Here is a 13745-nt window from a genome sequence, read left to right as displayed (position 1 = left end):
TATCCCATCAGCCATTGCAGCTGAAAATCAATCCTGCCAGCTGGCCGAGAGGGTAGCCACCACTTTGACCACTCTTGCCTTGCGACTCTGTGTCTGAAATAACCAACAATGGCCAAGGAAATAACCAATGGTGCCCTTCACACAACACAATAACCAATGGTGGTTCACATAGCCAACTCTGCACAGCGTTGGTTATTCGCATTGGTTATTTTGGCCAAATAACCAACCGTTGGTTAAAAAGCTCCCTCCACAAAACACGATAACCCATGGTGGATTAAATAACCAACCACAGACTATTTAAACCACCATTAGCTATTGTGTTGTGTAAACTCAGTCTATGAGTCCATCTGATCCTGCATCCTGTTTTCGCAGTGGGCTAGCCAGATGCCTCTGGGGAAATCATGAAGGCATCAACCCTCCCTTCCTGCAGCACCTAAGCATCTGGTATTCAGTGGCTAATAGCCATTGATGGGCATTTTCCACAACATATTCCCTCTATTTAATATGTCTATACTGATGGTCATCGCCTCCATAAATTCCATACATTAAATATGTTTTGTGTGATATGTTTATTTTCCTTCCTGAACCTACTGACATTGGATGACCCTATGTTCTAGTATTATGAGAGAGGGGGATAGGTTCTCTATATACATTTTCTCATCATCTTGCATAACTATATAAATCCCCAATTATCCACCCACCCACCCCCGATCATATTTTTTCTGATCTAAAAAACCCTGAGCATGTCAAGGCATAAACCTTTGCATTTTTTAGGCAGAAAGAAAGTTCTACAACTCCCAGTATGCCCCAGCCAGCTTGTAGGACTTCTTTGTCTAAACATGCAGAAAATTGCAACCATAGTCTTTCTTCTTGGGAAAGGTGACCCCTTAATCATTTTACTTACCCTTATTTGCGCCTTTTCCAGCTCTACAAGATCAGTTTTGAGATGTGATAAGAACGTGTCCTAATATTCCAAATGTTTCGACATTGTAGATTTTTATAAAAGCATTGCAGTACTAGCCATCTTATTTTCAGTCTCCTTCCAAATAATCTTTAGATGGAATTTGCCTTTTTCATTACCACTGCAAACTGTTTTGATGACCAAGAGCTCTTTTTTGGTTAGTAACAGTTTTGACCTCATCAGTGCATATATATATTTGCCTCAGTGTGCATCACTTTGCACTTTCTTCAAATTCATTTGTCATTTGGTTGCTCATTTGCCTAGTTCAGAGAGATCCTTTTGGAGATCTTTGCAATCCATGGGGACTCAGGAGAGACTTTGTCAAAAGCTTTCACAAATCCAGATATAGAATATCTACTTGATCAAAACAATGTACATTTTTTTTACACTCTGAGACCTCCCTAAGACTGCTGAGACTATACTTCCCTTTTCAGAAGCCATGCTGACTTTTTTCTTTTGCAAGAGTTGTTCTTCTATATCAGGGGTCTCCAACCCTTTGGGGCCCATGGGCATATTTGGGTTTTTTTTTAAAAAAAGTGCCCTGAGCATTTCCACAAATGGGCTGCTATGGTGGAGGTGCTAACTTCTATAGAGCTTACGCTCTATAGAAGTTACCCACCAACCCACCTGGATTCCTTTTTTAAAATTCAGTAATGTTTTGGCTAGTTTCTAGCACTTCTAGTAAGGATACCTGATTTAAGTGATGTCGTATTTTTAGTTAGATCAGCATTTTGCATTTTTGTTCTTTAAGAACTCTCAGGTGTACGCTGTTTAGACCCAGTGTCATCTCTCATACCACATCAGTTGTCATGTTATTTGCCTAAGTTCTTCAGAACTCTTCTCTGAGAAATATTGTCCAGCTCCCAACATCTTCCACAGTGAAAACTGGTGCAAAACTGGTTCATCTTCCTTTTAACGAATTTCTTCAGAACGACTCATATGTATGTGAACAGTACAGACTTTCTGCGCCCACTACTACCTTCTCTTTGTCCGTAAATATAGTGGCATTGGTTCTAGTGCGACATTGGATTTGTACCGAGGAGACTGTGTTCAAATCCACGTTCAGCCCTGAAGCTTATTGACTGACACTGGGCCAGTCACTGGGTGAACCAGTTCGCACCATCACTGCAGCTTAAACAAGCCATGCTGGCATATGTTGGGGTGCCCTTTACCTAATTACCTACCCTGTTGTGGCTTGTCATTTTGTCTGAACCCAGGCAGCATGACTTGTTTGAGTGGGAAACGAGCCTCAAATAACCCAACAACAGGCCATGGATTGGTTCCCCCTCCAACAAACCATGATGTTCGAATTCAGAAGACACAACAAGCTGTGCCCAGGCAGATAATTAGGCAAATGAAACCCAGCACACACTGCATCTTAAGCAAGCCACCATGGCTTATTTAAGCTGCAGTGATAATTATAAACTGGGCCTCTGTCTCTTTCAAATTAATCTTTATCTCACAGAGTTGTTGTGAGGAAAATTTTGAACTCTTCCCTGCCCACCCTGTACACATTAAACCTCCACATATGCCATCCTGAGATCCTTGAAGGAGAGAGAAAGGATTATTACATCTTGAAGCTTAAACGACTAATATCAGATTTCTTTTTAAAAAATGATTGTCAAGTTGTTGGATTTACTCATTGTAAAAGAGTATACATTATGCAGAATGAAGTGATGTGAATTCTGAACTACACTGCCTGGGATCGCAGGTACAGGCATGCCATTTTCTTTCATACAAAAAGAAGACGACATACCTAGAAAACTAGCACAACAGGGGGATGACTAACCTTTTATCTCTCCTGGCTGTTCTTTTTTTAAATTGGAAGCAAGCATTAAAAATATAACAACCTATCCCTGCAATCCCTAGTGGTACAGTCAAGAATTCTGCCATTCAGTGTAGGTCGAATTAATGTTGGTATAATCAAGAGAAACTATGTCAGGAGAGGTGAAGGAACTAAAACTTAACCAGCCAAGTCTGGAGATAGCCATGTTAACAAAATGATCAAACACTGCTATAGCAGCATAGTTTAGTTCTCTTTTTATTAACAGTTTGGGGCCAGTGTTCAAAGCTCTGTTAACACCCCCAGCATGCACTGCAAGTATATAGTAGGTAACTCCTAAGTTTGATCTCCCAAATAGAAGCCTTAAATGCATGTTGCGTAGCATTAGCGTTCACTGGCCACCATAGAACTGCTTGCTGGGGGCTTGTGCTTTGGCCTCCTGCCCTCCCCCTGACACAGGAAGTGGGAGGGGAGTTCTCTCATGTCATGCTTTGCTTTGGCATGCTTAATGCCTACTCCAAAGCCCAGTGTGAACTGACAGACTTGCCCTATTCCGGACTTCTCCAGCTTGTGGGGAGGGGTGGGGTTAGCGATGGACCACAAATGATGGCTGGCTAAGAAACCAGGCCTGGCTGCTGACATCTTCTTCCAGCAGTGGACGTGTTCCTAATAACCTTTTAGAAAATGCAAAGTGGGGTATAAATAACTGACATCAGTTATTTTCCTCAACCTTTCCGAATGTAGAATTACTCTTGGGTTCAGTCGCTCATCTCCTTTACTAATCTGCTTCAGTCTCTTTTGTCTTTTCCACATCTTGCTCATCCCACGTTTCTGCTAACTCCTGTTGATCTTCTTCTGCGCCAATGCAAATCCAGTGACCCGTTGTGGATTTACATGGGACAAGCCATTATTAAAATCACCAGCTTTGGGGGATTTGCAGCCCTGAAAATCCCAAACGCCCACTGCCACACACAAGCAGCCACTAGCAGAACGCCTTCTAATAGTGCAACGGAAGGGGCATGAAGTTTATTGCTTAACACTCCTTGTACCACTGCTTCAGGCCTTTGAGAGCTGCTTGCAGTTAGCTGAAGCACGGGCCAACTATGAAGCGTTTTGCATCCCGATCTGTGTGGTGCCTGCTACTATTAGCAACAATGTGCCTGGCACCGACTTCAGTATCGGTGCTGACACTTCCCTGAATGCCATTGTAGAGGTAAGATAGCAAATGCTTCGAGTGAGCATGTTTCTGGCTTGGGGGATCTGCAAGTTCAAAGAGAAGAACCACTTTCAGGACCCTTTTGCTTGTACTTCGTGCCATTAATTGAGGACTGGATGAGAATTATAGGCCTTAGCTAGACCTAAGGATTATCCCAGGCAAATGGAGGGGTCGTCCCTGCCTGCTCCTGGGATCCTCTATGTGTCATTTGGATGCACAGGGATGATCCCGGGATGATCCTGGGATATAGGCCTGGTCTAGCTATGGCCATGGTCTCCATATCTAGCCCACCCCCCCTATGCATCAGATGAGCCCACAATATCCAGTATTATTATTATTATTATTATTATTATTATTATTATTATTATTATTATATTTCTTACCCGCCTCTACATTTGATTGAGGCAGGGAACAACAGTAAATATAAAATACATAAAACTGAATTAAAACATAATATACATTGTTAAAACATCCTAAAAAAACATTCTAAAAACATCCTAAAATAGACCCATTGAAATCAGTGGGACTTAAGTTAGTCATGATTTATACATCCCATTGATTTCAGTGGTCTATTCTAAGCAAGGCTGAGTCTGGGTTCAAACCAGGTGCTGTTGTGCCATGTGCACTGGGCTGGGACAAGCAAGGCACATCAAGTCAGAGGCAAGTATATAGTATGAATTCAAAAGGCCAGCTTTCTTTACCCCTTGCTAATATTAAATCATTTTTGCTCCCGTGGTTTTCATTTAGTTGCTTCAGAATATGATTTTGGAATAAAAATGCCAGCAAGAGCATTTTAAATCAGTTTAAAAACAACAACCAATACTTCATTTCTGGCTGCTGTCATCCAAGGTTTGAAAAGGGTCTTAAAAGATCATGACAGAGATGTCAGAAATGCACTTTCTCTTGTGATCTAGGGACCAGGGCTACTGACTCTGCACCAATTTCCCTGCTTATGGACAGGCACAAAGAAAAGCTTTTAATATTCCAAACCAGTTTGGGGAGTTTCCTCAAATGCTTCATCCTGGAAAGTAGGAAGATTATGCAAATCTTAGATATTTTGTAGGGATGTATACTTTTTAGTGTATATATTCATTCAATATATATATTCATTTGCCTTATAAGGCAGCATCATAGGTAACGGTTGCCTTTTGATACCCGTCTCATAAAGCAACTTTCTCCATCCTGGTGCCCTCCAGATGTTTGGGGTTACGTGATTGGCCATGCTGGGGCTGATTAGAGTTGAAGTCCAAAACGTTGGGAGGCCCCCAGGCTGGGGAAGGATGGCATGAAGCTATGACAGCACGCTTTTCCAGAGCGGGACTTGCAATATTTACAGCAGCAGCAGCTCCCACTGTCAAAAAGACTAGTTGCTTTGGCCATTGCACAACAATATATCGCTGCAGTGAAAATAGGTCCACCTGTGCAGGCAAGCCTTTGTATCGCTTGCTGTAGAGGATCAGTGTTCAATATTAGTTCATCATGATGTAATATATAGGTCCTGCTACTGACCTGATGTTAGTTCAGCACAACCTGTACGTTCAGGTCTTCCACTTAAGGGGGGAAATTCGCATAAGTGGGAGTGCATTCTCAGCCAACTTTCCCCCTTCCTTCTAAAGCCCCCCACTGCATACCACACAGCACTCCCCAACCCTCAAGCGCAGAGTTTTGGAGGGCACGGGGAAGCAGAGGGGAAAGGGAGGCAGGGAAGGCCAGCTCTGTGAATGCTGTTCCACTCATGGAAAGAAGACCAGCATCCAAGCCTTGGAGTTTATACTAGTCACGGGGTGTGTAGAGCTGTTGCAAAGTTGCCCCAAGGTAAACAGATGTTCTCTTCCATGCCTTGATTTAGATCTTGGCCCCAAAGTGTGATAATTATTCAAATTAAAAGTTTCAGCAGCCTTCTTGCCACAGCAAAATGCAAGGCCTCCAGATTCAGCTGTAAAATTCATTTGCCTTGAAATGTAAAAAGTTGGTTCCCTGAGCATTGTCCACAAGCTGTATAAGACTTTCTCTGTGTTGGCTTGCAGAGGCTGGGAGCAATGGAATAATTTTAGTTGGTATTTATATTTCAGTGGATCTTCTGTGGGTTTTGTGTTGTACTGTGTGGTTGACCTAAGCCTTCTCCATTTGATGGGGAATAAGGGTTCCCCCCCCCCCCCAGCTCTCTTAAAATCACAACCCAGAGATTTCAAAATCAAGAGCAGTCTTGGATTTCCGTAAAAGCAAAATGCTGGGTGTAAGATTTTTTTCTTCAATTTTTTTTTTTGTAATGCTAAGAATCATTTATTTATTTATTTATTTATTTAGAATATTTATATACCGCTCCCCATTGAAAAATTTCGGAGCGGTGTACAAGGTAAAATGAAAATAAAAACAGAATAAAACAGTTAAAACAAAATTTAAAAATCAGCAAAAAGCAACAACACAGAAATCCAAGGCTGCATGTTAAAGAAAGGCTTCTTGGAATAAAGACGTTTTCAGGAGGCGCCGAAAGGAGTACAAGGTTGGAATCAGGTAGCTAATGCTATGATTAGGGTGTGAAACATTGCTGATACAACCCAGGTGATGCTAAAACATCACCTTCCCAATGTGGTGAGCATTTGGTGCATGAGTTACTAACAGACCCTCCTTTGCTAGACCTGCGACCGAATCAAGCTGTCCGCAAGTGGGACAAAGCGCCGTGTGTTCATCATTGAGACGATGGGAGGCTACTGTGGCTACCTGGCAAATATGGGGGCCCTTGCTGCAGGGGCTGATGCAGCATACATCTTCGAGGAGAGGTTTGATATTCGGGAGCTCCAGGTAGGCAAAACCCTTCATCTGTTTGTTAAATGCAATGGTATGTTCGTGCAGTGACTATGTGCTGGTTCACATTTATATGTCCATCCAGTGATTTATCATTGTTTGATGACTTACTGCTGAATGTTTGAACCTTCTCCATCAAGTGGCATTATATTTGAGGTGGTGTAAGGGAAAAGGAAAGTCCTGCTGGTTGGTTTGATCCGAGCTGGTTTATTCACACGTGCAAGTCATCACACGATGGTCATCAAGTGATCAGTATATGACCCGGTTCGCATGACATCCTGTTCCTAAGTTGCTCAGGGCTTTGTATGTCAACAACGTAGCCTTGAATATGGCTCAGTAGCTAATGGGCACCCAGTGCAGTCCTTTTAGTACAGGTATAATGTAAAATTGGCTGGGTGCCCCACTGAACACCCTACCTGCTGCATTCTAGGTGCAACTTCTGAACCAGGTGCAAGGGCAGCCCCACATTACAGTAATCTAACTGTGAGGATGTCTAGATATATAAAGCCTAAATCTTCAACGCATGCTTTGTTTTTTTACTGTCCATCTAAAGCATTTCCCCCTAATTTCCACAAGATGGAGTGCTTAAACTCTCAATAATCCATCCCACCCCATTGTATAATGCTTGCAAAATAAGTAGTGCCACTATTTTAGGAGCTGAAGTGGGCGAGAATGGGAAATGGTGTTTAGGTAAAAGTAAAGAGTGACTTTAATCCATCCTATCTCTGGGCTAGATAATATACCCCTCTCCGCTAATCCCTTCCTTTTTTCTGAGCTGACTCAGAACAGTTGGTGCTCCATGCCCTTGAAGAGCCCTAACTCTGGCCCTAAATCTCTCTCTCTCTCTCACTCACTCACTCACACTCACACACACACACACTTTGGACATTTTCCTCATATGTCAAGTATCAAAATTTCAACAGGAGGGCCCATTGGCTAGGCTCTTGACTCACAAAAACTTGGGACATGGTCTTGGAGTCTAACTTGACTCTCCAAGCCTTTCATCTAACCAAACAATATTTCTAATAGTTATTCTATAGCATACGTCAGGTGTCCAAAGTAGTTCTCATACATACCTCAGTAATCCTTACACCAGCACTGCAAATGAAGTCAGAGTGGTTAGTCCTATCTTGCAGAGATTTCTTTTTTATTATTATTTATAGGCTATCTTTCAGGGTTACCCCTTTCAAGGTGGTCCACAACATATTAATATATATATTTGCGATGTTTGCAAGGCAAAGTGTAGGAATAGGCAAACTTATGCTGCTAGACCGGCTCAGAAGAGTGCTATATTTTTCATAGGCCAATGTGGAGCATCTGACTGAAAAGATGAAGACGGGTATTCAGCGTGGTTTGGTGCTGAGGTAAGTTGACAGTTTTTTGGAGTTACAGTATCAAATCAAGTGAAATTGTAGCGGCAGTTGTGCTTTTTGAGGGCAGGGGGAGGAATGGCAAATAATATTTCAGCAGGAAGAGAACACATTTTCCCTGGGAAGCACCACAGTTCTGTGACAGAGTGTATGTACAATTCCTGGCATTCCCCTGTTAAAGATTTCAGGTAACAGGGCTACCAGAGGCCTCTGCCTGAGGCCCTGGAGATTCCTGCCAGTCAGAAGAGTTAATGCTAGGTTAGAGAGAGAAATTATCTGTGTTTGCACCTGCAGACACTTTTCTTGGTGCCTGCCAAGATGTCATAGAGTCATAGAATAGTAGAGTTGGAAGGGGCCTATAAGGTCATCGAGTCCAAACCCCTGCTCAATATCCTACCCATCTCAGTTTTTTTTTTAAAAAAAAATTAACACCTTTTCTTACCAGCAGCTGGGATTGCTGTGTAATAAGTTTCTGTTAGTGCTGAAAACTGTGGATTCAAAGGAATTGTTTAGTATATTGGGGTTCAGACTCCACCTCTGCCTTATACCTCAGTCTTTTGGGTAGGCCACTTGTCCTTTGCCACATCTCTCATGGCGGCCTTTTTGTGCAATGGGCCCGGACATTTTCTCAAATTGCCAAATGTGCCTACGGCCCAAAAAGGTTGCTACCCCTGTTGTAGCCAGAGCTGGCTCCAGGTTCAAATGGGCCCTTGAAAAAATGCTGTCAACTTCTGCATATCCTCTGCCCCTGGCGGGCTTAATGGTGGTGGTGGGCAATCTTGCAGTATGCAACCGTCAGTAGGGAGGCACCTTCCATTTTAGATTTGCCACATTTTAGATTTAGCTCTAGTATTACAGGACATTTAAAAAGCCACCTGCCACACAAGGTAAAAACTGAGCTGAAGTGAATGGGCAGGTAAATGGGCCCAATCTAGCCCAGGTCTGGGCATCTGTGGGCCCTTGGCAGCTGCCTAAGGATGCCAGGTGTTGACACCATGCCTGAGCATAGGGCCGTTTCTTCTACTCATAGATTGTCCCACATTTCGTATTTTTTTCATGCAAAGAGTCCTACTCATGTTTTGAAGCAGATACGCTCTAGGGCATTCTGTTGATAATTCCCACCAGGAAGACTGAGCCCTTATCAGCATTATTCATCTGAAAGTTTTATGTATTTTATATTTACTGTTGTTCCCTGCCTCGATCAGAATGGAGAGGCGGGTAAGAAATATTTATTATTATTATTCTATGAACACAAAGTTTCTCGTGTTGCTTTTTTGAAAAGCTAAGCAGATGTAGTTCTAGTCAGTGTCTGGATGGGAAACCACCCAGGAACCCCACTCCCTTCACATTCATTCCACCTCACTTCTAGAGTGGAAAATGTACCAAATAAATAAATAAATAAAACATATTTATTCTTGTGCTCTACAGGAATGAAAACAGTAGTGAGAACTACACAACTGACTTCATTTACCAGCTGTATTCTGAAGAAGGGAAAGGAGTCTTTGACTGCAGAAAGAACGTCCTGGGACACATGCAGCAGGTAAAGAGGGGTTAGAGGTTCTCCAGGTTGAAGCAAGAGGCGTAAATCAGTTCTTCTAACACAGTAATGGTAGTGAGACTTCAGAAGCAGGCTTGGAAACACCCATGAGAGAGGCTACAGCACATGTCATTTCCATTGCTTAGTTTCTGCATTCACCGCATGGATCTACATGCCCGGTTAACTCTTGCCCTGAATTAGTCTGAAATATAATTTTAAATAGTCTTAATACTAATTCAGCGGCAACAGTTAACTAGACATGAAGACATTTATTTATTTCATTTATATCCCGCCTTTTTTCCTCCAAGGAACCCAAGGCGGTGTTACATAATCCTCCTCCTCTCCATGTTATCCTCACAACAACAACCCTGTGAGGTAGGTTGGGCTGAGAGTCTGTGATTGGCCCAAAGTCACCCAGTGGATTTCCATGGCCGAGTGGGGACCAGAATCCGGATCTCCCGATCCCCAGTCCAACACCTTAGCCACTACACCACACTGGCTCTCATATTAGCATTGGAATCAAATGCCACTGAATTACGTTTTTCAGTCCTGCGTGTCAGTAAGTCTGATTCAAATCTCTGTTCAAAGTGCCAGTATTGCCTGGACTCTTCCCTGAGTTTTCTGTAAAAAGGGACTAAAGACGACCTATCTGGAAAACAGGTCATTATAAAATGTGTAGGAACCTGATCCAGCAAAAGAAGTTGTGAAGTTGTTGCGCCTATATATTTGCACATGAGTGTGCCTCCATTTGTGCCTAAATGTGAAACAGTTATTCCTGTGCATGTTCTGTAACTTATAACAACAGATACATTTCCCCCCCCCAAAAAAAAACACCCCTGAAACTTCCAGTCATTGTTAAACCAAGCATTGAATTCCACAGGGTGGTGCTCCTTCTCCATTTGATAGAAACTTTGGGACAAAAATTTCCGCAAAAGCTGTTCTGTGGATCTCCAAGAAACTGAAAGAATGCTACCGAAGAGGTGAGGAAATGTTAACAGCCTTTTTCATCCCATTAACTAGTTTAGTGCATCAGCTTCTTGTATCCGTAGGATATTGGCAAGCTTGTGAAGATTGATATAGTAAATTGAATGTGTGTAGCACATCTGGGTCAACCCAAATGTGTGGGTTTTTTTACTCTTGGATGTCATCACATCTACAAAAGATGGCTTAGTATAAGGCCAGCTTTCCTTAACCTACATGCCCTCTAGATGTAGTTGACTTCAACTCCAGCCAGCCCCAGCCAGCATGGCCAATTGGGAGTGCTGGGAGTTGTCATCCCAAACAGCTGGAGGACATCAGATAGAGAAAAGTTGGTATAGTTGTCCTGTCTGTTTTTTATGAGCTTGCTGGCAATATTGAAGTTAGGGACCTGTGAATTGTATAGCCTCCCCACTCCCACCGCCAGAATTCAAATGGTTGCACCTGCAGTATCGAGCAAGGGCACGGTGTAATAACAACACATGGACTGAAGTGTGTTATAAATGACCACAACTTCATGGGTTACAACTCACAGGGTTTGGTGTGACATAGGACAAGGATCCAGTCCCACCTTTTGGGATAACTTCTTCGGAAGCGGCAACAACCTTGGACCCATCACAGTGCCAACCAATAATACGGACCCGTCCTGCAACGTGGTGTGTGGCAGGCATTCTCGCCCCTGAGCTGGGCTGAGGCCTTGGCCACCGCTGAAGTAGACCAGAGAGGGAAGGTTCTCTCCCATGTCTGCTCCAGTCTCTGCCCCAGAGGCCAGCCACCACCGTCAATTGGCCCCTGGAGCTGGTCCTGACCTGCACTGTAGCTCGATAGCAGGCCAGGTCAGCTCACTACTGGCCACATATGAAAGATGAGGATTCTCATTCCCTCCCCCTCCCCCTCCCTCTCCCTCTGTCCCTCAAACATAGAACAGGCCACAGAAGATGGGTCCTTAAATAGCCAGATCCAGGTCTTGCTACCACTGTATTTTTCATCACTGGATATTATACCATTGCAGAACACCATTAAGAATGGCTTGAGAATTATGGCTACAGTGTATTTTCATCAGTAGGGATAGGAAAACATTCGATTTAATTTTGGTAATTAAAAAGGAAACCTTCAACTTCGTGATGGTCTTGGGGAAACAATTTATTAAAAGGTGCTAGTCACTGAGACTATATTACATCATTAGTCCATTGGTTGCCCATTCATTTGTGGGCTAAATTCAAGGTGATGATCTGGATCCCAGGGTATTTGAGAACAGACCTTTTCCTCCTGTATGAAATATTAAGATGTTAGGAGAGGGCCCTGCTATGGATGCTTTTCTGGCCAGAAGTGGAAGTTGGCACCTGCTAGGAGCAGAACTTTTCCAGTAATTGCATCTCATTTGTGCAAAGCTCTCCCATTAAAAGGCTGTAGTGTTGACTCACTGTTGGTCTTTTGAGAGCAGGCTTTGTTTCTATGTGCCTTTGGGACAGGGTGTGGAGGGAGGTGGATAATTAATTCTGCTTGCTATCTTCCCCCCCCCCCTTTACTTTTACATTTTTTAAATAGATCTGAACTATTTTTAAAGTTGTTTTTAGATGTCACTATTCATTGTAAGTTACATCATTTTTGGAGCAGAAAAATAGGGATAGAAAATTAGAAAAATAAAAAAATGTAAAACGTTTAGTAGCTGCAGTTATTTATTGTAATATTTCTTAACCATTTTAAGCCATCTCTCACATCCCTTTCCCCCCAAATCAGTGGGAAATCATGCTTAGGACGAAGGTAGTTTACACTATCAGGAATATTTGAGGTCTAGATGGACTCTTGGTCTGATCCAGCATGGCTCTTCTTATCTTCTTATGAGAGTACTTCATCATCAGTTCCTTGTTTACATGTGCAAGGACTAAAATATTCATGCATGCTAAAGCACTGTTTGCACATTAAGTGTGTATATCAAACTCAAGTAGTCCCAAGAGAGTTCAGTGAAAGCTCCTTAGTTACCCAGGGGACATTTTCAATTAGCTGACATCTTACCATCCTAGGCAAACTTACTTGGGAAGGGGGATAAAGTCCACCAAACTCTAGGGGTATTTATTTCTCAGGAAACTTGCACAGAATTAACCTGCACATTTCACAAAAGAATGCTTAAGAGAAATTGCCATAGCTTGCAGTGATTTGGACTTGGTAGCTGATACTGTAGTTTCTGCATTTTCAGAATAGCTTCTTCAATGGTACTAAAATATATGATGTTAGAATTCCACCTCCACCAGCCTTCCCCCCACCCCCCAGAACCTATACGTTCCTGACTATAATTTAGAAATATATAGGAATTCACAGTGTTGTAGTTACAAGTATTCTTCCTTTCTCATTTTTTCTTGGTGGCTGCACGGATCACAGATGAAGGTAATGTTTTATTCTTTTGAAATTTTGTCAGCTTTGAAGTACAGTTCTTAAAGTGGCACTGAAAATTTTCTAATAGAAGGAAAAGAAAGCTAGCTTTGGACAAATGTCCCTTATCAGTGACCCAAATTATCTCTCATTTATTTATTTAACAATCACATTAAATAAATTTCTAAACAATGCACAAAAACAAGTCTTCCTTCATACAGAGGACGAGATTACTTTCCTGGGTTGGGGCTTGCCTATTTTGTAGTGCTAGGGAGTTCCAGAGAGACGGAGTTACGATACTAAACGCCTACTCCAAGCTGTCGTGGATTGAATCACAAAACCTTGGGTACCATCAGGAAGGTACCTCCTGATGAGCACAGGCAGGTAGGGGCTCAGGCTATCCCTTAAGTATTCTGACCTTGAATTGTTATGGGCTCTGTAAAATAGGGGTGTGCACGGACCCCCCGCTCCGCCCCGCGGGCCGATCCGAAAATTACGGATCGGCCCGCTCTGCCCATACTCCGCTCCTCTTCGCCGCGGAGCTCCGGCTCCGAATCGGAGCTCCGCAGTGGAGGGGAGTGACGCCAGGTAAGGCCGGGAGAGCAGCAGGGCCCAGTAAACCCCACTTACCTTTCTGGTGGAGCTCCGGATTGAGGCAAAGGATCCGCCTTCACCTCAATCCTCTTCGCCACGCTCCGCCGGCCCCCCAATCCTCTTCGCCTCTG

At 43.0% G+C, this 13745-nt stretch overlaps 1 protein-coding gene across 5 annotated transcripts in view; it reads left to right on the top strand.

Annotated features, from left to right (window-relative positions):
- Positions 1-13745, top strand: part of PFKP (phosphofructokinase, platelet) — an 80168-nt gene that overhangs the window by 63614 nt on the left and 2809 nt on the right. For 2 of the 5 annotated variants that reach the window (XM_063125676.1, XM_063125669.1), the window contains 5 exons: positions 3805-3957; positions 6598-6762; positions 8068-8129; positions 9564-9675; positions 10553-10652. In XM_063125676.1, the coding sequence (XP_062981746.1) occupies positions 3805-3957; positions 6598-6762; positions 8068-8129; positions 9564-9675; positions 10553-10652 (592 nt within the window). Of the gene's footprint in view, positions 1-3804; positions 3958-6597; positions 6763-8067; positions 8130-9563; positions 9676-10552; positions 10663-13745 lie in introns of all 5 variants that reach the window. The other 3 variants (XM_063125653.1, XM_063125661.1, XM_063125645.1) reach the window with 3 other exon arrangements.

This window comes from Elgaria multicarinata, chromosome 1 (assembly GCF_023053635.1).
Source record: "Elgaria multicarinata webbii isolate HBS135686 ecotype San Diego chromosome 1, rElgMul1.1.pri, whole genome shotgun sequence".
In the NCBI taxonomy this organism is placed as follows: Eukaryota; Metazoa; Chordata; class Lepidosauria; order Squamata; family Anguidae; genus Elgaria; species Elgaria multicarinata.
The sequence above is the reverse complement of the archived record's forward strand: the minus strand, read 5'-3'. Positions and strand labels throughout refer to the sequence as shown.